We start from the raw sequence: 25,655 nt of genomic DNA, 5'->3' as shown, positions 1-25,655 counted from the left end.
ATGTCCAACAACGAATTCATAAATGGTACCAATGCAAGTTTCATTTCAACGTCATCTGACATCACTTGGGACAAGGCACTTGTTGCATTTGTGTTATACGCAATTACAATTACTACAATCGTTGGAAACGTTCTTGTGTTGGTAGCTGTGAAGATGAATAAAAAGTTGCAGACGACATTTAATTATTATATAGTAAACTTGGCTATTACTGACGTTGCTGTTGCCATTACGGCAATGAGTTTTATGGCTACACATACGTTTCTGGGATACTGGCCGTTTGGGGAGGTGCTCTGCGCCATCTGGATTTTCTTTGACTACGGTAAAATTCGAATATTATTGTATAAGAATAATTTAAAACTCAGGTGGAATATTTTATGCAAACAATCCTTTTCCTCAAAACAAAACATTACTTTTTTTATTTAAAGGTGCAATACTACAACGCTACTGTAACATTATTTGAGCCGTGCCATGGGAAAACCAACATAGTGGGTGTGCGACCAGCATGGATCCAGACCAGCCTGCGCATCCGCGCAGTCTGGTCAGGATCCATGCTGTTCGCTAACAGTTTCTCCAATTCCAATAGGCTTTAAAAGCGAACAGCATGGAGCCTGACCAGACTGCGCGGATGCGCAGGCTGGTCTGGATCCATGCTGGTCGCAAACCCACTATGTTGGTTTTCCCATGGCACGGCTCATTTCTGATTTGTTTTAGCTAACCAGCTCTGTGAGGATTCGATTCCGTTATCAATGGTATACACAAGTCTTTTGGTGATATTTTTACCGTTACACAACATAGACGAAACTTTGATTATTTAAAGAATTGTAGCATATTTCCGCATTAGCAAATTTAGTTAGGTAACGATTTAGTTAATGAAACAACTTCTAGGTCCTTTTTTATGTTCAACATGTATTATAAGGGACCACCTAAGAAAATGACAAAATATAAAATCTTAGCGCAAATGATCGATTAATACAACATAATTTGTTCTTTAACAACACGAAAAGTAACCGAATTTTTTTTTATCTTAATGCAAGTGGTATCTAAATAGACGTGGTCGCTCGAGCACGTTTTACAGTATATGATGATCTGTTTTTTAATTTCAGACCGAAATTAATACAAATCTTTGTAAGGCTGGTAATTTCAACTCACGATTTATTGATGCAAGCAATGCGTAACTTGACAAGATTGCTTTACCTCAGCTGATTGCCGTGGAATGATTTTAAGTAAAGATAAGAACTATTTATTCAGATATATTATCATGATTATATAACTATTGCTATTACTTTTTAATGAGGATTACATTGTCCTTTTATATTTCTATCTGATATTACGTAAAACGAACCATTTTGAAAACAAATCAGCCCTAAAACAGCAGCTGATTAAATAAATAAATCCGAAGGTTTTTGTATCTACCCACATTGTAAGTGACTTCAGAAATGATATGAATTAATCTGGGAGATCAAGTTTAATATTAAGTCTTATTGCTGATTTGTGAAATGATGTAGTATTTGGTTAGGGAAATAGTAAACACTACGTAATTGGCACAAATGTAGATATATTGTAGATAATTGTCATTGTAAGGTCCTAGGGGAAAATAAAATGCTAGAACTGAATTTCTGGATGAATTTCTTTGATATAAATCTATTTAATTTCAACAAATTATAAAGAGAGATCTGATATCAAAGTATTTCTTATTGAACAAAACATATTAAGTCCTCGGCGACAATGGATACAGCTCTTAGACAAATTCTGTAATGAGTATTTCTAGGATACAGTTTGCTCTCAACACTCAATGCGATATGAATTCATGTGGGGAAGTTGGCAGTTACTTGCGGAGAACAGGTTTGTACTGGTACAGAATCCAGGAACACTGGTTAGGTTAACTGCCCGCCGTTACATGACTGAAATACTGTTGAAAAACGGCGTTAAACCCAAAACAAACAAACAAATCAATGCGATATGACTTGTCGCGTCAGACTGTGTCTTGTAACTCTATTTTATTAACGTAAACTGAGTTAACATTTCTGAAATAATTTCCGAATTGAACTAGATCTATAACAATACAAACACGCTTGAAATGATTTTCATGGATTTCTCTTACATTATTCTGTACGTTGGTGTCATTACACGAGTACGCCTGGGCACAGTTTATTCAGTGAGGGACTCTGACTACATTTTTTAGCATAGCTTCCGAAGCAGTAATTCTAACTTGCATGACTAATGTTAGAATACATGTTTATCATTGCAAAACATTGAATTTTATTTCTGTGGCGTTGAATAGAAAGAGCAATCATAGTAAAACAACATCACATGTATAACTGAGTCTCTCTAAGTTGTGTCCTTCTGTTAAGTCCATTCAGTAATTTATTTGCAAGCATCCATTAGACGGATGTGACTGTTCGCACGGCTTCGTGCCAATATTTATTGAAGCTACATGGCTGCAAGACTGTCGTGTCATTACTAATACTAGAAACATAGTCACATGCATGACTGCAGTTTCAATACTTATACTATGGGATAAGGCCACCTGTCGTATCAGTACTAATACTAAGGGCACGGCCAACACCCGACTGCGGTCTCACTACTTAAATTTGGGACACGATTACTAGGCTATACTAGGAACATGACTAACCGACCCGTGTCAGACTTATACTAGGGACATGGACACCTAACATTCGCGTCAGTACTAATATTTTGGACATGGCTACCACCCGACCCCGACTGCCCTGTCGGTACTAATGCTAGGGACATTGTTACTCGATGTGCGTGTCAAAACAAATACTTGCGACATGACAAACCGACTGCTGTGTCGTTTTAATGCTAGGGACATGGCCACCTGACTTTCGTGTCAGTACAAATACTAGATACACGGTCATCCAACAGCCGTGTCGATACTAATTCTAGAGACATGACCACACGACTGTCGGGCTAGTTATTAAATATAGGGACAGCGGTTCACAGTCTCAAGTAAACAGACGTTTCAGTTAATCATATGCAGATCTGATGAGAATCTAAACCGTGACTTGGAAAACGGATATCTGAATGTTTCCGTTTTCAAAACATCATTTTTTCTCAGAAATGAAATAAATGGTCAGACTAACCCGATCTTTTTCGTATAAAGGTTATTTGCGTGCATGATTTAAATCTTTTTATAATCACAAATATATTTTAATACGTCAACACTATTGTAATTACTTTTAATATTATTTACCTGTGTCAGTGTTTTTCTTTTAAAACCAAACCTATTTACAGACTGAAAAGAGGAATTACCGGTATATCACAGTTCGAATTTCTGTATGGAACATGAAAGTAGAGCTAAAAGCTAAAAGCATATGCCTAAAAATAAATATTGTGGTTTATCGATCCAGGTACAAATTTGTATTTTCTGCCACGAAATAATCCCTGATTGTGAATTAAAGGGCAGTGATATGCCACGTGAAAACAGTTAAGCACTGTTAACCGACTGCCGTGTCAATATGAAATGAATTAACACGGCGGGTAAAAATAGCCTGAAATAGATCAAGCCATGTCAACATTTACAATAGTATAATTATATACTGTTCGACGGTTAATTTGATAATTCATTTTCAGCACTGACCTTTACTCACTATATACTGAACTATAGAATACTTTAAACATCACCTGTTTTTATGCCCCCGAAGGGAGGCATATAGTTTTTGAACCGTCTGTCTGTCTGTCGGTCTGTCAGTCTGTCGGTCGGTCGGTCTGTCAGTCTGTCGGTCTGTCCGCAATTTTCGTGTCCGGTCCAAGGATAGTGCATTGATGGGCGTGTCCGTTCCATATCTTTGTCATCGATGGATGGATTTTCAAATAACTTGGCATGAATGTGTACCACAGTAAGACGACGTGCAGTGCGCAAGAACCAGGTCCGTAGCTCAAAGGTCAAGGTCACACTTAGACGTTAAAGGATAGTGCATTGATTGGCGTGTCCGGTCCATATCTTTGTCATCGATGGATGGATTTTCAAATAACTTGGCATGAATGTGTACCACAGTAAGACGACGTGCAGTGCGCAAGACCCAGGTCCGTAGCTCAAAGGTCAAGGTCACACTTAGACGTTAAAGGAAAGTGCATTGATTGGCGTGTCCGGTCCATATCTTTGTCATCGATGGATGGATTTTCAAATAACTTGGCATAAATGTGTACCACAGTAAGACGACGTGTCATGCGCAAGATCCAGGTTCGTAGCTCAAAGGTTAAGGTCACACTTAGATGTTAAAGGATAGTGCATTGATGGGCGTGTCCGGTCCATATCTTTGTCATCGATGGATGGATTTTCAAATAACTTGGCATGAATGTGTACCACAATAAGACGACGTGTCACACGCAAGACCCAGGTCCGTAGCTCAAAGGTCAAGGTCACACTTAGACGTTAAAGATCATTTTTCATGATAGTGCTTTGGTGGGCATGTCCGGTCCATATCTTTGTCATTCATGCATGGATTTTAAAATAACTATGCATGAATGTGTGACACAGTAAGATGATGTGTCTCGCGCAAGACCCAGCTCCGTAGGTCAAAGGTCCTAAACTCTAACATCGGCCATAACTATTCATTCAAAGTGCCATCGGGGGCATGTGTCATCCTACGGAGACAGCTCTTGTTATACATAAAAATTAGCATTGAATTATTTATAAGTTTAGAATATTGATACTGCCGACTTTGTCACATTACGCGTCAATAAGTGTTTCGGTTTTTTTTATAAACTGTTGTTTATAACGATAATGAACGATTGTGCAAATGACTGTATTTTTCTCTCTCGAGATTTCTAATTAACGCGTTATATTGCCGACTTTGTCAGGTTACGCGTCAATTAATGTTTCTGAAATGCGAAAAGTCAAGAGAGATCATATTTGTCTGCACAGTCACGGCATTTACTGATGTTTCATTGCTGCATTTCTAGAAAGTTTTACACAAATACTTAAAGGTTGTGCTTATCTATCTTTATGCTTAGAAATCAACAGCTCAGCGAAGTCATTAACTTGCAAACTTTACAAAAGGGCTTTAAGTCCTGAGAGGTATCTATCCGTTGACATATATGCAGAAAACAATGTTATCAAATTTCTGATGTTCTAGTCATGCACGTATGATAGAAAAGGGGAGACACTTAACAGAGAATATAGATTCTGTCCACAATGTCTTAGTAGAAATGTTTACAATATTGAAAATGTGATTCATTTTCTTTTATTTCATTCACTATTTAGCGCATTACGTGAAAGATATTTCAAACCAGATTTCCTGTATATCACGGAAACTGCCAAAAGACAAAATTAAAAAGCTGGTACCATATCCACAGGGTGAATAAACAATATCCAAAGCTTTTAAAGCGGGAGTATTGAAACCACCCAGGCCGAAATAAAATACTTAAAGTCTGTGCTTATTTATCTTTATGCTCAGAAATCAACAGCTCAGCGAAGTCATTAACTTACAAACTTTACAAAAGGGCTTTAAATCCTGAGAGGTATCTATCCGTTGACATATATGCAGAAAAGAATGTTATCAAATATCCGATGTTCTAGTCATGCACTTATGATAGAAAAGGGAGACACTTGACAGAGAATATAGATTCTGTCCACACTGTCTTAGTAGAAATGTTTACACTTATTCTTCTATTGAAAATAAAATTCATTTTCTTTTAATTTATTCACTTTATAGCGCGTTACATGAAGGATATTTCAAACCAGAATAGTTATTCTCCATAACAAACGAACTATTGTTTATAGGGATAATGAATGATTGTGGAAATGACAGTATTTTTTCTCACTCGAGATTTCTAATTAACGCGTTATACGGCCGACTTTGTCACATTTCGCGTCAATTAGTGTTTCTGAATGCGAAAAGTCAAGAGAGTTATATCTCTGCTAATAATGTTTAATTGCTGTTTTTCTACAATTTTTTACACAAAGACTTAAAGACTGTGCTTATTAATCTTCATGCTCAGAAATCAACAGTTCATCTATGTCATTAACTTAAAAACTTTACAAAAGTGCTTTAAATCCTGAGAAGTATCTATCCATGAACACATATGCAGAAAAGAATGTTATCAACTTTCCGATGTTCTAGTCATGAACTTATGAAAGAAAAAAGGAAAAGGGGAGACATTTGACAGAGAATACAGATTCTGTCCACACTGTCTTAGTAGAAATGTTTACACTATTGAAAATGTGATTCATTTTCTTTTAATTTGTCTACTATATAGCGCATTACATGAAATACATTTTAAACTAGAATGGTTATTTTCCATAGCAAACAAACAGTTGTTTATAACGATAATGAACGATTGTGGAAATATTTTCTCTCTCTCGAGATTTCTAATTAATGCCTTCGACTTAAAAGAGTCAAACATAAGCTAAAAATAATACATTAAGATGTATGACAATACAAAGACTGATTAGCTGGTATAGTACTGACTCCAAATATATAAAAATAATACTTAATTGGAACTGTCTAAAATGTGTAATGGTGTTTTTTCAGAGCATCAGACATGAAAAATGTGACAACAAATTGTATTGTGTTTACAAACCCTTAAATGAAAACATTATAATTGTTAAAGTCATGGGATACTTCATTGTTGAAAGTATAAATACATTTACTTTCTTTTTTGTTTGTTTTTGTTTGTTTTGGGTTTAACGCCGTTTTTAGCAGTATTTCAGTCATGTAACGGCGGCCAGTTAACCTAACCAGTGAATTATCAGAGGTGGAGGACGAATGATTTCAGACACAATGTCTTTTATCAAATCGTCACGGAGGATTTACTTTCTTTACACAATACAATACCCTCTGAACCTGTTAAAGAGCAAATTTAGTAGAACGCAATTAATCTATTATTAATAGTAGAGTTGTCTGGAGCATAAGTTTTGATAATCACTTTATTAGAAATTTTGTAACATACTATTAAATGCAATTGAATAGTTTAATATCAGTAGTATACTGTTTATGGACACACATACATCTTCGGAGCTTGAAATATTTAGCTATCCTTTTTCCAAAATCGAAATCGAAAGCACTCTTTATTAAAGAACTCAGTTCTCCTTGCTTACTACCTTGTACAATAATTAATGCCATGTTGATTGGAGGCCATATATTACAAATAAACCATTATCGTATCGTATCGTATCGTATCCGTATCCGTATCCGTATCCGTATCGTGTCGTGTCGTGTCGTGTCGTGAGGTGTCGTGTCGTGTCGTGTCGTGTCGTGTATCGTATCGCATCGCATCGCATTGCATTGTATTGTAGCTGCTTCCCGGGAAATCGCATTGCATTGTATTGTATTTGCTTCCCGGGAAATCTACCCTTACCTTTTATCTTTCATATCAAGAAAGATATTTTGAATTGTATTCTTAACTGTTCCTTTTGGAAGCATTTTGGCGTAAAAATTTGCAGTATCCATATAATATTATAAGAATTTGAAGCCTTATTACTCGTACAAAAGTTGATTTTATTCACGGTTTATATTTTAAGTTCATATTATTGATGCGATTTGAGCACAAATCAGAGTTAGCCTTGCTTACATTTCCATACCTAAATTTGCTTCCAGCTGCGCCATTTCCATTTAATTGTAATAATTACTCTTGGGAATTCCACTCCTCTATCTACTAAAACATGTTACATATCTTGTCATGCTTGAAACATGTTCAAGATAGTTTTCTTTTCTTCAAATATGTTTAGTGTTGCTCTTTTTTTCAGTAACTAAAGTTGCACCATTTTACCTTTAGGGTTTCAAAATTTCCCCAAAAGTTATTTCGAAACCTCTTTATTTGCATTTCCAAATCTGTGTCTCAATTTTCTAAAGTTCTACAGGCATCCGTCAGTCAGAGATAAATTGGCTATACTAGTAAATATTTAAAAGCTGTCAAATTTGCCAACACAGCAGATTTTTTAAAATATTCATCGGACCAGCAACCGAAAGTCTCGGCAAATAGATATAGTTACGAGATATACCTATTCTCAAAACAGATCCTCGCTATTTTCAAAAACTGTCTTCCTTCAAAATCCGTTACCAAGACGATTTGCATGACAATTTATATAATAAATAAATCGTACCATTCGTATGTATTTATCTTATTAAGTCGCAGATTTTAAATAAAGATGTGCTTGGCTTTATCTTATTGCCTAGCGAAAGTGTTATAGAATATTGAAAACACATTGTTACTTTTTTTAGATATCAGTTTACAAAAGACGTACAGTTTTAGTAAGAACGCATGGCAAGTGCTTTCACGTCATAGTTTACAGTTTTATTTGGCAAATCAGCAAATCAATGCCTTTGGCCAATTAACATAAACACAAATTGAATATGGCCAAGACATACATACACATACATAATACAGGCATATTTATATACATATTCAATATGACATGGAGTAGAGACTATCGTGATAGACATAGTTCTTATTTGTCGATACATTTGTACTACAAACTTAAGAAGCAGCTATGCGCTCAAGGGTTTCATTTCTACGCTCAAACGCATCCTTTAAATATTTTGCAGTGTTATTCATAGATTTTTTATATGTAGAAGAAAGTATATTTACAAATTTTTGTATCGTTGGCCAAGATATATTTCCAAAATATTTTCTACGTATATCGACATAAAGAGGACAACAAAGCAGAAAATGGTATTCTGATTCAATACAATTTAAATTACACATTTTACATATTCTTTCATTCCTAACGGTACCTACGAATCTACCTAATTCGATTTCTAACTTGTGAGAGCTTAATCTGAAACAACTTAATTCTTTTCTTAATCCTTCATTTGTTAAAACATCAATATATTTTTCAAAACAAAACTCTGTTTTGAATTTACTATAATAATCTAACTTTGACATTGATTGGACAGAAGCACGCCAGTTTTGAATAAACTGGTCGCAAATGCGTTGTTTAAACATTGGCAAATAATTTACATTATAATCAAAATTATTCCAGATATCACTATAACCAAGACTGTCTAATAAACGCTTGATGGATTTTGCCCAACAGTTATCGTTACTATTATTACACTGTTCTATAAAAATTCTATACATAGGAGAGTTTGGATTTTGCATTATTTTTAACCAATATTTTAATGCTCTTTGTTTACAGATAACTGATAAAGGGAACCTTCCCAGTTCCCCATAAACTGCTAAATTTGGGGTCTGTTGACGAACTCCAAGTATTGTTTTACAAAACTTTATGTGCAACTTGTCAATTTCTTTAAAATCATATATGCCCCACACCTCAGAACAGTATGTAAGTATTGGTACAACCATGGTATCAAATAAAGAAAGTTTAGTTTTCACATCTATGTGTACACGAGTGAATAATGATAATAAGCTACTATATGCCTTAAGGGCCTGTTCTGAGAGCACTTTAACAGCATTTTTCATTACACCAGTATACAAAAAATCAACTCCTAAATATTTAAAATGATCTACAACTTCAATTTGTTCACCATTGATAAACCAGTTAAAATTATGGTGGCTGTTTCTTTTTTCGAATACACAAATTTTGGTTTTTTGAACGTTAATCTTGAGACCCCATTTTTCTGAATATGTATAGATAATATCTAACTGAGCTTGCAGGCTATTCGGATCAGTAGTAAACAATGCAATATCATCAGCAAATAACAACATATACATAGATAACTGGTTCAAATCATTCTCTGTTAACTTATTAAAATCTAGAGTAGTGCTTATATCGTTAATAAAGAGTATAAAAAGTATCGGTGAGAGTGGTTCCCCTTGTTTTAATCCAAGCGTGACATCAAAGAACTCAGAAAATTTCATCTCAGAAGACATTCTAACACATGCTTTAACATTACTGTATATAGATTTAAGAATTTTGATCATTTTACTGCTGACCCAAGTCTTTAAAAGTTTTATCCACAGAGCGTCTCTAATAACTGTATCAAAGGCCATTTTGTAATCAATAAAAGCACAGTATAGTTTAGATTTACAATAAAGAACATTTTGGATAATTGAATGTAACAGAAATACGCAGTCAGCGGTACTATGATTATCTCTAAAACCAAATTGTGAGTCACTAAATAACTGCTCTGATTCACACCATTTGTTGATTCTATTCCTAAGTGCTAGAGAAAATATTTTTGCCATAACATTTACGAGTGTAATACCTCGATAATTACTGGTATTTGAAACATCACCTTTTTTATGAATAGGTATAATTACACCTTTAGTCCATGATTCAGGATATACTCCAGATTCAAAAATTCTATTAAATACAGAAACTAGGTACGGTGTTATAAAAGCATTCAAATCAATAAGGAAATCTGAAACATTATTATTTAAATCACAGCTCTTATGTCTTTGAAGGGAGCTAATAGTTTTTGAAATTTCCTCAACAGTAAACGGACAATCTAAGTCAGCAATATGTAATGTACTTTGGCGTTCATCGGCCTCATCATCATCTGGTATAAAATGCCCATGTGGCGTATTTGAAATATTCTTAAAATGATCTAAAAAATCGTTCAGGGTTACTCCATCTGTACATTGCTTTTCATTTTTTCGAAATTTATTTATATACTTCCAAAATTTGCGAGGATTCTTTTTACTCATAACAGACAATTTGCTTCTCTCACTGGAAAAAAATCTTAATCTAGCTTTTCGTTTAATTGTACAATATTCCCTGCGACTAGCAAGAAACTGTGCCTTATTTTCATCATTTGGATTAAGGCGAAAAGATCTCTTATCACTAGTAAAATATCATAAACCTTTGCCATTATGACGGACAGTCACGAACGTTCAGATCTAAGACAAAAGTCTAGCAGACTTGTAGTAAATTCGTTAATGACTCTACCGGAAATAAACACGGAAGAAAATTAGCAAACAGCTTCTAGATAAGTGCTTTAGTACATTAAGTGATCGAAACTCTTATGAAATGCTATTTTTAGATATTGCATTATATGAAGGTATAGCAAATTCATGCATACTCACTGCTTTGAGCATTTCCCTACATTTAGCTAGTGTAGCTAGCTGTACATTGTTTAGATTTTTCTTAGAGTTTTTTTTATTGCTAGACTATAAAAAATGTAAATTCAACTTTTTCAAATTCTAAATTCATTTTTAAATCTAAATTTTATGTCATGCCATATTAGGAGAAACCACGAGTAACTTTGGATTCGTGAAAAATAATGCACAAGACCCGATGTGACTTCACTTTCTAAAACCATTTATGCAATTTTGTTTGGTTTCATAAATAAACATAACATTAATAAACCAACAAAACTCACTGAACCATACAAACGAATTTGATCAAGGTATAATTTGGTTCGTAACATATAGCTCTGTCGGGAAATAATTGAGTTTCACGTATGAAATATTGTTACACCCATGAAACTGAACATATTTAATCTTGATCAGGTCATCGGCGTCGTCGGTAACAAGGTTCTGACATGCAAAAGGATACTACAATAAGGTATAGGTTCGAACCGTATATGTTGCGTATTTTCCCACTATTTTCCTCAGAATGTTTTCCTGCATAATTTATATTTTTCATGTCGTTCAGCTGTGATATCTTTCAATACATGATTAAGTATGTCGAAAAGATATGCCTTAGACAAAAACACTGCCACTCTAATATATTCTTTTTTAATATATCTGTATATGTGTGCAGTATGGTGCCTGCTTTTTAATTTTGTCTTTTGACAGTTCCTGTGATACGCAGGCTCCATAACCTCAGATCCCGTTTGAGGCAAACCCTTTACTTTACTGGGGACCAAACGCCGCTCTTCATGGAATTACACGCCTCAACACGTGTATCATTGAAGGTCCCATGTTCACCGCCGTTTGAACACATCTGCGGATGTCTCTTAAATTGCTTTTTGTACTTTTAACATGTGTAAATGTTGAGTTCTGCTCAACCCGGGGCTAGAGGGCGTGGACGGTAGCATGCATTTTCTCTACCGTCCATGAACAGAATTACAGTGATAGCTGGATCCCAGCATCACACATTATGTTATATAAAATAGTAAAAGGGAACCAACTATTTGTTAGAGTAAGTACTTTTTGTAAAATACTATGTACGAATTTGGACCAATCAGAAACAAGTTGTATAAATAGCACTAATCAAAGCACACTTCTGCTAGGGTATAAATATGAAGATGGATGACAGTGAATTTATTCTGTATGCAGCGATTGATGTAAAAACATCGAGGATTCAACTAATAATTTATCCCAGTACCTTGAGGAGAAAGCTATTTCAGCTGCACTGTCAAGGGGGATAAATTATTTAAAAGAGGATGTTTGACGTTCATAGACTAAAGAAGACATGCAGTATTGTAACTAAGTTTTGCGCTTTAGGGCCAGCGCATAGAAGTTAAACCTTTACGGGACAGTCGAAAGGTATAGACGATAGAAAAAAACAGAATGAGCATCGGAAGTTGAGGCAGAGACATGTGGGGTGATATTCTACTGAGACAGTAAGAGCGTCCTAGCTTAAAGGCGAGGTTCAACCTTATTGGCGAAGTACAGAGAAGGCATCCATCTCATAATTCAAATTACTAGGCGAGGTAGCAAGAGAAAAAGATTATATAATTATGAGACATATGGTCTCACAAGTTCTACGTTTTAACAAAGGACATTCTACATAGTTTGTCAGATTGTCTGAGACATAGTCACCTTAGCGATTGAACCTATTTCATTGCTCAAAATACAACAGGTGTAATCACTTCCCTGGGTCATATAACACGTATCTTGACACTAGAAACAGAAATAGCAATTTTAAAATAAAAACAAATTAATCAGAAAAGAAATAAATATTCAAATAGCGATTAAGATGTAAAGAGTAACTCCGCGCGCGACAAGAAATACAAGAACCAAAAAAAACATACCTTTAAAAAATAGCCGGTGCAGTGTAGTTGGAAAATAAATTACGTATAAAATCAATATGGAAAGTGTTTGCCCATGAAAACCTTGACTTTGAATGCCTTTTATTATGGAAAAGTTATGTCCAAAATTGGACAATGTGGTATGTGATTGAAGGTGAAGTATCTATGTGAATGGCTTATACTAGGAGTAGTGCGTGAGTTTCAAAGAGATCCATTAAGAAATCGATAGGTTATACGCTAGGTTAAATTTTGTGATTTTTGTGATAGACAAACAGAATAAAAACAGTATGCCTCCATCATTTGATCCCGGGCCGGGGAGGGGAGGGGGCGCACAAAAATACTAATTAAAGGAAAATACTTTCTGAAAATCGTACAACTCAACTGAGTGAAACAATTTCAAGACACGTGGTAACAATCTTTGATTTCTTGTTTAATTTTATCTTTTCCAATATGACCAACACAGCCTGAAGACTACTACTGGTATGAAGATTTACGTATGAACAATGAAAAAAACGAGGAAAAAAAACGGCATTTTATAATGCAAAAAGCACCTTTAAAACTGTAAAAAGTGTCATTTAGGATGAACGCTTTCAAATTTCATTCAGCGTTAAACAATATATAGAGTAAAAAAAGAACATGAACACTTTCATCAAGTTAGAATGACTCATGCATAAATGAACAAGAGTGCCAGACTGCCACAAACTATGCCCGTCTAAATATTCAGTTACGTACCATAAAAAAGATCTCGAGTAATTCAAGAGCCAGAATCCAAGAGTGCCTTGGGCGATTTGGCTGGTTATCAAACTTGGCCGAGATATTATGCCCCAAACATTGTCAGCAGGTTTGGTGAAGATCGGATGGAAACTGTTTGACTTAAAGAGAGGACAAGGCTCAATTTGCAGTTTTTCGAGTAATTCAAGGGCCATAATTCAAGAGTGCCTGGAGCGATATCGCAGGTTATCGAACTTGGCCGAGATTTTATACCCACAAACATTATCAGCAAGTTTGGTGAAGATCGAATGAAAACTGTATGACTTAGACAGCGGACAAGTCTGAATTTGCAGTATTTCGAGTAATTCAAGGGCCATAATCCAAGAGTGACTTGGGAGATTTCGCTGGTTATCAAACTTGGCCGAGATATTATGCCCACAAATATTGTCAGCAAGTTTGGTGAAAATCGGATGAAAACTGTTTGACTTAGAGAGCGGACATGCTTTTGGACGCCGACCGCCCGCCCACCGCCCACCGCCCGCCACGGGTGTTCACAGAATACGCCCCACTCTTTCAGAGACGGGTGTATAAAAATGGAAAACCACAGGTGCTCAACACGACATAAATGAAAATGTTGCAGGCTCGGTTTTACTGGGTCTATTCATGGACGGTAGTGGAAACGCAGCTACCGTCCACGCCCTCTATAGCCCTTGCTTGAGCAGAACTCAACATTTACACATATTAGATGTACCGAAATAAAGAGACATCCGGAGATGTATTAAGCTTTCGTATAGCTAAACGTAGGTATGATCCGTTCTCATGCAATCTGATTTAGCCACGTGGAAAAGGTCATTCTAGATCACGAATAAATGCAAAACTGATGTCAGTTACAAAGTGAGATTCATTGACTAATGAGCATTATAACTGATAGTAAGGTATTATTCATCATGAACAGGCAATAAACTATTCTACAGCGATATTGATCATTCATGTTGACAAAATTAGGTTTAAGAAAAGTGAGAAACTGATATAATTTTTCATCAATTTAAAGCATGATTTGATAGAACTTACAACCAGTCGCAATTAGCTTACATTATAATAACATTAAAAGCCGAACTTAAAAATGAAAAGTTTAATTGGTTGAATTATGGATTTAAAATAATAATAAGAATTTTCGACGGTGTGTCTGATTTATCCCACCTGATGCACCCCGCTTCACCCCCCCCCCCCCCCCCCACACACACACCTATAAAGTCCCCCACAGTCCCCATTGCTAAATTTAACAAAGACGGACACTATATCTTTTTTGATTTTGTTTCCAGGTATACGTAAATGGCGATAAATTCAAATTATTAATTTTCATCTTAGAATTTTTTTTTTGTTTTTGTTTTTGTTTCTATTGCATCTTTAGCTTTATTTTAATGTTAAAGGGGTGGGAACCGCAGAGGTAAAATTTAACACAGAGGGGCAGGTAGCGAGGAGGGATGTTCTACACTCACATTCTTTATCTGCTGTTAGACCATGATATCTCTCTTTTTGTGAAATTCAAGTTTATTAGAATTATTCTATTAAAGGCGCTCGCGGTAATTTTTTCGGACGGGTCGATATTTACCCCATGATCGTGCCAATTTGGTTGTTCCTAATCCCCGTACCGTACCCGTACATCCGTATTCGGGAACTATCGGTTTTGTTCTGAAATTGGCGGAAACCTACATCTATGACATCAAAATACTTCAGAAACACGTAAAAATCTGCTTATTAAGAAATCTGCCGTTTGATAATTTGATATTTTTCTAGGTCACATGTTCAAATCATTGACGTCTAAACACTTAAGAGTTTCCACAGCATTTGTTGATAAGTCTTTACATGCATCCTTCAAACTGAGTGGAGTGATTGGCCTAATGGAGTAGATAACCCCTATTATGTTTTTGATTATATTAAGAATGATCGAGAATATAAACATGAGAAATATAATTAGGTATTTCACTTACATAAATAAATTCCAATTGTTATTTAAGTCCATGATATAATCCAGATCTTACAACTTTTAGATTTTTATTTCAACATCATTTTAAAAGGAAATATCCGTCAAAGTTCTTGGGGATATTTTTATAGATTTTATTCAAAATTATAGATCATAATCATGTTATATGTTTATTTACGAAACAGCTCCGCCACGTGATATATTAATCCGACTGCTTACTAATTACGGCATTGATGACCGAAAGGCATTAGTCAGTAAAAAAAAAAAACAAAGACAAAAATCAAACAGGGAATGCCACGTACCAAAATCGCAGCCTCCCCAAAACGAAACCAACAGCACGCAGACGTGCACACCACAAACACACACACATACACATACACGTGCACACACACAAAGCCAACAACACACGAGGACAAAACGAACAAACAAAGGAACACACACACATACATACACGCGCACACACACAAAGCCTACACAAGAGGACAAAACGAACAAACAAAGGAACACAGTGGGGCACCGCCTTGGAATGGTCAGCGGGGAGCTTAAACCGGTTTATGGTGCGCACCCAACCTCACTCTTACCCCCACCATGTTCCAAAGACACGGGACAGTGTAAATAAAAGTAAACCCCTGCAGGTGAATCTCTAACACACGTAATGGAAACAAAAAAGCATGGCATGTAAAACACAAAAATGCTCGTGTATAAAAATATAAAAAGCAAACCTTTAGAACCAAAAACGTATGTACTCAATGCCTTTTCAGAAGACAGAGCAACAAGAGAAACACCCTTAAGGGCCCGACGAAACAGGTCAGAAGACAGATATCAAAACAGTTCAGTCCTGGTAGGATTTAAAAACTGCTTATCATAGAGTCCTCCCCCTCTTCCGTCAGACACAATCAAAGAGGGAAGCGTAGTGTCCAACTGTAAACGGGTTGATCACTAAACATGCGGTATGTCTCAAAACAGTTGGGTCGTAACCTCTTTTAATAAAACGTTTTATAATTTTACCAAATACATTTGGAAAATTACCATGACCCAAGATCTTACGAAGTTTGTAAACCACATCCCCATAAAAAACGGGTTTAGAAATACCTTCTCGCAGAAATGTCTTTAAATTACTATTGAATTTTAAAACTAAATCAGAATTACGATAGTAAAATTTAGCAAAATATTTACGCAATTTGTAATAACGGTAGCCTTGCTGAAGAAGTTTACTTGTAATATATAGATTACGTTCATTGAAATGCTTGACATGACTACACGCTCTGGCAAACCGAATTAATTGAGAAATGTATACCCCATAAGATGTAGCCTGAGGTACATCCCCATCCAAATGGGGAAAATTTACAATACTAAAGTTAAAATCATCCCTCTTGTCATAAATTTTGGTATGTATAATATTGTCATAAATAGAGAGATGTAAATCTAAAAACGAAGCATCAGTATCCGAATTGTTAGTTTTAATTAACTGAAGCTCCCTAGGATAAATAGTACCCACCAATTGACCAAAAAACGGATTATCCATATTAAGAATATCATCCAGATAGCGTGATGTATTATTAAATGCAGTTATAATATCTGCCTGCGTATCTGGAGAAAGGCTCAACATAAAGTCTCTTTCATAACAATACAAAAACAAATCTGCGACAAGGGGTGCACAATTTGTTCCCATGGGAATACCAACTACTTGTCTAAAAACTGCATTCCCAAACCTGATGTAAATGTTGTTCAATAAAAAGGAAAGGGCTTTTCAAACTTCGTCACAGGTCCACATTGTATAATGTTTAATAATATTGCTAGTAAATAAAGCTTTATCAAAACTGCAAGCGAGAAATGTAGCATTCTCTCTGGCAAAAGTCTTTTGAATTAGGGCAGTTAGTTTGTCATTTAGTTATGTGGTAAAGTGGTCACATTAAACACATCTTATGCACACAAGTCACTTTAATGGCCCGGTCTGATTAGGTGACATCCTTGAAATTACAAACAAGTTCAGTAAAACATCAGTGCAACCAACAACGTTGTAAATTCGTCTATACAAAAATAGATACAATTCAGAATAAATTGTTTATTCTAACAGTCGGCGTATATAAGAAATAATCTGATTCCATTATGTCATATTCCAATAACAGTGGTTGCACCTTTATGAAAAAGATCAATTTACAGTTTTTTTAGGTATCTAATATGGGTAAGGTCACTTTCAATTGTTTTACCTTTTTCATTGGTATGATATTAACGGCTATTGAAGTTATGTTATTTGTTTATGACAATTTGATATTAAAACGTTTTAAATCAACTTTGGATTTGTGAAAAAGAATCAACGGTTACTACAATAGAATGACGTCAGTAATATTCATGAAATTAATCAATCTTGGTCGTGAAAGTTGTTGCACGTTATACCACTTTTCCACAACAAACTCATTTCTATGATTCCAGTTTGGTTTGGAATACATTTTATCAACTTCACAAGGAACAACCTTCAAGAGCAATGTGGTGGCCATAAAATATTCAACGTACTTTGACTGCTGTAGTATTTTCTGCTCCTTTGTAATCATGGAATCCATTCAATGAATATGTATGGTAAAATTCCGCTAAAGCAGACGCTAGGGGACGTAAATGGTGTTATACTTTATATTATCTTTTATAAACAGGCTCAGTCGAACCAAGTCTGCTATTATTTCGCTTGTTTGCGTTTTACACTTAAAAAAGAATGTATTTATAGTGTTTATCTACGTGGCGTTCAGATTAGCGCTATAATCATTATCGGGTGTCACATGTCGTTACATGTACATGTATTCTGATCAAACCTCGGGAAGGTGTGGCGGGCCGTTGTTTTGACGACGTCCGCGTATAGTTAGGGAGAACGTTGCTTAGATCACGTCAGTTGTTCCGCCTAATGAACAGAATGGCCGGGAAAATTATTTTAATGTTAAATGCAACACAAATGTGTGTAATTTGTAATAAAGCCTTGTTTACAAATGGAAAGGAAATATAATGTAAAAATAAGAAATGAATTTATTTTGGAGTTCGTGCGAAATGAACGACGAAAATATATTTCATTTCTTAATTATATATCATATCACATAAAACTCTTTTCAAAGCTGCTTTACATACACTTAGAGCGAAATTTCCATACTCTACCTGTACAGATGCAGACACTGAGAGCGGTTAGATAAGAGGCGCCTGTGGACCTGTGGTGTAGTAGCAACACGCTTGACACTGAATCCAGAGGTTACTGGGTTTGAACTCTGGTTCAAGCACTGGACATTTTTGAGATGCTGTTTGGTGTCTCCCACACATTTAAGAGGTCGCTACTGCTTCTTCCCAGAAAAGAAGGGGTTCTGTTTATCAGAACCATACACCGAACTCATTAAAGAACAGTTCATAAAATACCTGTCTCTATCTAAAATGTCTCCTCTGTTAGATATAAGGGGAGATGGAGGCAGGCTTTCTCTCGCTTTGTCTCTGGTCAGATCGCTCGATGTGGCTGCCTTTGAATGTAAACTTTATTTGAATACTATGTAACTGTTTACGCGGTAGTATAGTTTCTTTCCTTGAAGCAAAGTAAAACACTGTGATCAATATTCGGATTTTATTAATATTGCAATCGGTTTAAAACAAGGGGACATTACTTCTCCTTTGTTTTATGCACTGTTCATTGAAGACATTGAAATGTATTTACAAAGCAATCTTAACGGTATAACCTTGCAAGAAGTTACGCTAATGCTACTTATGTATGCTGATGATATGGCAATCGTTGGCGAAAGTCCAGAAGATTTACAGCGGAATTTAGATTTACTGAACGAATATTGTAATTTATGGGGCATTGAAGTGAATACTGAAAAGACTAAGATAATGGTGTTTAAAAAGGGTGGTAGACTTAGAAGAAACGAACATTGGAATTACAATGGAACTGAATTAGAGACAGTGTCAAATTTTAATTATCTGGGTGTTGTGTTTAGCTCGTCCGGTTCGTTTAATACAAATCAGAATGTACTGTGCGGCAAGGGGCTTAAGGCGATGAATTTCCTGTTAAACAATATTAAACACTTTGACTTTAAACCTAGTGTATATTGTCAACTTTTTGACGCTTTTGTTGCATCTATTTTAAATTACTCTTGTGAAGTGTAGGGTGTAGTCAAGTCTAAAGAATTAGAACACATTCATCTAAAGTTTTGCAATACTAAATGTTAAGCAGACTTCCAGCAACGCTAGCATATACGATGAATTAGGGAGATATCCTTTATATATAAACCGTTACGTTAGAGCTATCAAATATTGGTTTAAGATTGTTTATACTGATAATTGCATTTTAAATGCTTTATATTCTGTATCATTGATAGACTGTAATAATGGAAAAACTAACTGGAGTAGCCAAATCAAAAACCTTTTGTGCTCAAATGGCTTCGAATATATTTGGGAAAACCCATTATGTACACAAAAGAAACAATTTCTAAATATCTTCAGGCAAAGACTTATTGACACTTTTAGACAAGAATGGGTTGAGAGTATAAATACGAACAAAGTGTTGTTTACTTGTACAAATATATAAAGTGTGACTTCGGATATGAAGAGTATCTAAGTTCATTAACAAAATGTAAACGTACACCGCTGACAAAACTGCGAATATCTGCACATGATCTGAGAGTCGAAACGGGACGGTATGGTAGAAATAGATTAGAAAGGAACGATAGACTTTGTGAATTATGCAATTCAAATAGAGACATTGAAAATGAATACCATTTTGTGATAAATTGCCCGAAATACAATGAATTAAGAAGAAAATATATCCCTAAATATTATTGGAAGAAACCAAGTATGTGAAAATTTGTAGAACTGTTAAACTCAAACAATAAAGTGATTGTAAACAAGTTAGCCACATACCTGTTCCACGCTTTTAAAATAAGAAATTCGAGTATAAATGTAACATTGTAATTTAATTGACGGTATAGTTCATCCTCTGCTATATATGTATACTGTTTTATTGTTTCTTTTGCTCGATACTGTTATTATTGTGTTATATTGTATATATTTAGCTCGATATATTGACCTTTTGTTTGTACGTAAAACATGTATGGAAGAGGAACGCAAGTTCAATTCCAAAGTTTACGAAATAAATTATCTGTTCTGTTCTGTTCTTGTTTAAGCAGTGAAGCGTTAATTTCAAGTTTCTAATTTCCCGTAACAATAAGTAAAAACATGAGATATTTTAATTTGGAACTTCCAATTTCTTTCCGTTCTACAGGTACATCGTCAACAAACTGCTTTGTGCATGATAGTGGTAATATAACCTTTTATTAAGTATTTTGATTTGATCATTACGGTGTTTCAATATAAAGACGTCTAAATTGTACGACATTGCGAAGAGTATATCAAATATCAAACATTATGGTATACAGTAACCAGCTGTTTACAAGTTATTGTATTAATAATGCGTTCTGCTGAAGATATTACAAGACTTTACGATCTTAGTTAGGTAATTATCTTCAAATTGAAACAAAAACAAACCAACTGCTGTAAACTCAACGTCTAAACAATTCTTTAACTGAAAAGAAGCACTAAACTGTCGCAATTTCCAACTGTTATATTTTTGTTTACACGTGAAATTTAGTGATTTAATTGTGAGACTGGCCTTTTCAGAGATTACTGACCAATCCAAAACGGACCCACATGTTTGCAGTTTCAGTTTGTATTGTATGCGTACTTTCGATGTTTTATATGTTGTCTTGAGTGTTTATGATTACGTTACCGCCTTCCCAGACACCACTCAGTCTTTTCTTTCCCTTTTCTGTGCCACGGAAGCTTCTTTTTACATTATTTTCGCTATCATGAAAGGTAACTTTCAAGCAAAGTATCAAGTGAGGTTGGCCTGCTTTAACGTATGTGGATCTAATTGCATTTGTTGCTCGCAATGCCTCAATCTTCTCTTTTCTTTTGATTTCTTTATTGATTTTGCCACTCTAAAATATTTTTTTTGAGATCTTCGGACACTTTAGAGATGTGCTTTGTTGTTCCGTTCAGTGAAAGAAAGATATTTTAGTACTGTGAAAGAATATAAGTTTGGTTATTCAGTCTAAATTCTTAGACATTTTAAGATTTTATTTTGTTTTAGAGAGTGTAATGTAGTGTTTTAGGTCACCAGTTAGGTTTTATTGTGTTTTGCGAATGTAAGTCAGCTATATTTTATGCTTTTCATTAATGTACTCCTGTTACGAAAAAGGATATTTTTATTGCATAAAATGATTTTTCAGATGTATTGTAATTATTTTTCGGTGTTTTAAAAGTTATTGTACAATGCCATTGAATATATACTTGAATCAAAAAGGCGTTTAATACAAAAGTTTCAGTTATCCTAGATATAGACTGATCTCATGATAATTAAACTGATCGAAATAAGAGATAATGGTAATGCTTTCAGAAAGTGCTATTGAAACGAATATAATTGCAGAGATCTATTCATAAAATAATCTTGCAGCTGTGTCTGGTGTAGTTGTGAGAATGAAAACAAAAAACGAAATATCGAAGCCAAAATTCCTATAGAAAAACCAACAATTAAAGAATAAAACCCCACCTACATTGAAACCCTGTAGCAGTATACATCGTAAAAATTTACACAATTATACATACAATAAGTTAAGCATACTGAAAATAAAGACAAAACAAACAAACAAAAACATATTGTGGTTTAACGCCTTGTAACTGTCAGAATTTAAAACACCACTCGGGATTTAAACCGGATTACGGTGCACGGAGCCTCTATTTGAAGGACATTTTGCATTTTAACTTTTTTAGAAGCAAAATCTTCTAAAGTTATTAATACCTGTGTTGCAGAATAAAAAATCTACATGAAGATCATTTGAAAGCATAGAATATGACCAAGCAAAATGGAATGAATCTTTTCGTGAGAGGTAACGAAATGTTTACACAGTACTAAAACATCTGTCATAAAAAGAATTTCTTTCACTGAATGGAACAACAAAACACCTCTCTGTCCGAGTGCTTACGACACTCAGCATCAGCTTTCGCCAATAAATTTGATAAAAGTTGTAGGTGATTCGCAATTATACTTTCATTGTTAGTATTAAAACAAATCACACTACCGCATCATTGATAAAAAATATCACCATTGGGCATGCGATATAAAAATTATTCTTCCTGCAGCATAATGTAAGCGACCCTATTCCGCTTTGTGATAATTGTTTGGCTAATAACAATAATCTGTTAGTGCTCGTTTATTTCAGGTATGACGTTTGTGTCAGTGTTCACACTCCTCTTAATATCAGTTGACAGATTCTGGAGTGTAAAGTGGAGTGTCCATTATAGAAAGTATCATACAAAAAGGAAGTGCATCATTTCTATTGTCTGCGTGTGGTGAGAATATTCTCCTCTAGCTTTGTGTAATATTTAAGAATGTTTAATTTTCTCAGATGTGATGTTTCAAGAAAGTTTTATACATTTGGGCCGCACCATGAAAAAACCAACATAGCGCATTTGCGACCTGCATGGATCCAGACCAGCCTGCACATCCGCGCAGTCTGACCAGACTGCGCGGATGCGCAGTCTTGTCTGGATCCATGCTGGTCGCAAATGCACTATGTTGGTTTTCTCCTGGTGTGGTTCATTTATATTAGTTTCACAGACCCATTAAATCATTATAAGTGAAAACACTAAAACAACTTGTTTATCTTGAGCAACAACATTATGGAAGTACGTGTAAAATGACATGAGATTCGTAAATAACAAAAGTTAGTCGTTCAAATTAATTGCAAATGAAAACACCTCCAGATATCACAACTAGCAAAAAATAGCCATAACGGTTGAACATTTTATACTGGTCTCGTAACAGAACTTGAATTTGTCGTAAATGTTTTGAATAACCTGTATCGCCCGAAAAGAGGCGAATTTCATATTAGAATATGTAAAATTAAAAATGAAAGTGATTATATAACATCAAATATCAAATACAAAATCTGCAAAAGACTGTCGTGTATCAACATATTGAATCATTTTTCAATTCTGTTAAATTTTGATATTTTAATGGTTGAGGGAGAGAAAAAAACGCGCTTTCTTGCTTTTGACCGTCAAGTATGTAAGATGCAGAAGAAACGACAGACCTTTTTTAAAAAAATATATCAACTTGTTACCTTTTAATAACTCGAGTCAAAACTGCCTTATTTTAACCTTTAGCCTGCTGGTGGCAAGCGAATCTGCCTATGCGACTAGTGCAGACCAAGATCAGCCTGCGCATTTGTGCAATCTGATCATAGGCTGCAGTGTTCGCTATTCAGTCAGTATCTTTTTGTTAAATACCCCTTTTAACAGTTAATGGTCCTGTCCAAATTGAAAAATGGACCAGTTCATTATAGAAATTTAGCAGGGTAAGGGTTAAAGAACAAGTTATACAAAAATACATATTATCTTTACAGTCTTTGGCGTCAGACCTCGGAATCATTACAGGATGATTTAATGATACATTAAACATATCACATCACTAGTATTGGTTCACATTGAAATTACAATCATGCATGTTGTACATGATCATTACGACAGTTTATATATTTTCAGGCTGTTTATGTTGGTTCTTTGGGTACCACCTTGGATACTGGATAGAGTGCGGTACAGCAAACCTGGGATCTGTTTCTGGGACCCATCACTAAACAAAGAATTCGTCTTCATCGTGGCGATTCTTGGACACCATGGCCCCTATTGTATTATGATTTTCTGCTATACTCAGGTGTTTTTGTTTATGCATAAGCGCGCAAAAGTTTCAGATTCCATTCGAGGAAGTACCCGACCATCTAATCAAGTGAACGCTAGCATTGCGAATGATGAAAGTGATGTTAATGTTTCCTCTTCGATACCAAAACGAACAATTTTGCAGGTGCATCCTATAAGAGCATTCTCACCACCGCCTTCCGTGGACAGAAGCGTAGACTTTTCAAATGTTCCCATAACTGTTAGTTATCTTCGAGTTCCTGAACCTGTTACTTCTTCTGTTAACAGTCAGTCTCTATCGGTCCGTGAAAATCGTTTGATACGTGACCGGAAAGCCTTTGTGACACTGACCTACATACTTATCGGATATGCTATTCTTTGGCTGCCTTTTCATATAATTTTTGATATTAGTATCATTAATCCAGGTTTGGTCCCTGAACCAGTGTTGAATATGGGGTTTTGGATGGCATATTTCAACTCGACAATCAATCCAATCTTGTACAATTTCAGCAGTTTGGAATTCAGGAATTCATTTAAAAGAATTTTAACTCGATGTAAATGTTAAGTGCCTGATAAACAGATGTAGTGGTTAAACGAACATACCCAGTTGTCACTTATAATTCTAGGAATTAGTTAGAGTTTTTTCTCTTATATCAAATGTAGAGTTCATTAATACGAGGCTGGACTAAGAGCCCAAGAGTCATATGTTCGATTCCCAGCTCCTCTACACTATCCGACATTATTTTGGATTATGAGATCATTCATTGACTGCAGATGGGAATATCCAGTTCTCATGTAGCGGTGACTGCAAAAAGTGACAAAATAGCGGGATATTTCTATCATTTCATTGCATGCCATATTCAACGAATAACAGTGAAAATAAATTAAATAGAAAAGTGGAAATCCGCAGTCCCAGTTTGACTGAGCCTAATCGCGGACGGTAGTGCAGAAATACAAACTGCCTAGCATGTCCTGTAGTGAATATCTTTCTTCTTTGCGCTATCGTTTACGGTAGTTTGTTTGTTGTTTTTTTTGTTTTTGTTTTTTTTATTGTTGTTTTTGTTTAAAGAAAAAGCTAACACAAAGAAAGACATTATTCTTTAAGTGGGACTTTTCACTAAATCCTGCAAGTTTTAATAACTTTCTCATACCTGAATTAACTGAATTAAGCAAAGCGTTTTCAGATATCCGTGAAACATCTATTTCCTCCATGTGTCTTTGTAGCCTACCTATTATTGTAACAAGACTATCAGTAGCAGAAATAACTTATTTCATAACACCACAACAGTAGAAACTGACACGTCTCATGTTACTCCACAAAAACTATTCCCAGTTTCATTATTGCGACACCATTCGTCGCGCTGCTCTTGTTTCACCATCGGTAACAGCACACGCACTTGTCACCT

At 35.2% G+C, this 25,655-nt stretch overlaps 1 protein-coding gene across 1 annotated transcript; it reads left to right on the top strand.

Moving 5' to 3' along the window:
• On the top strand, positions 1-25,428 carry LOC123562404 (muscarinic acetylcholine receptor M3-like). The gene is made up of 3 exons (XM_045355041.2): positions 1-319; positions 22,776-22,905; positions 24,100-25,428. Exons 1-3 carry the CDS (start codon positions 1-3, stop codon positions 24,812-24,814), a joined length of 1,164 nt encoding a protein of 387 aa, XP_045210976.2. The 3' UTR covers positions 24,815-25,428.
• Positions 25,429-25,655: the final 227 nt, after the last annotated feature.

This window comes from Mercenaria mercenaria, chromosome 2 (genome assembly GCF_021730395.1).
Source record: "Mercenaria mercenaria strain notata chromosome 2, MADL_Memer_1, whole genome shotgun sequence".
Taxonomy (NCBI): Eukaryota; Metazoa; Mollusca; class Bivalvia; order Venerida; family Veneridae; genus Mercenaria; species Mercenaria mercenaria.
This window is presented reverse-complemented; position numbering and strand designations above follow the sequence as displayed.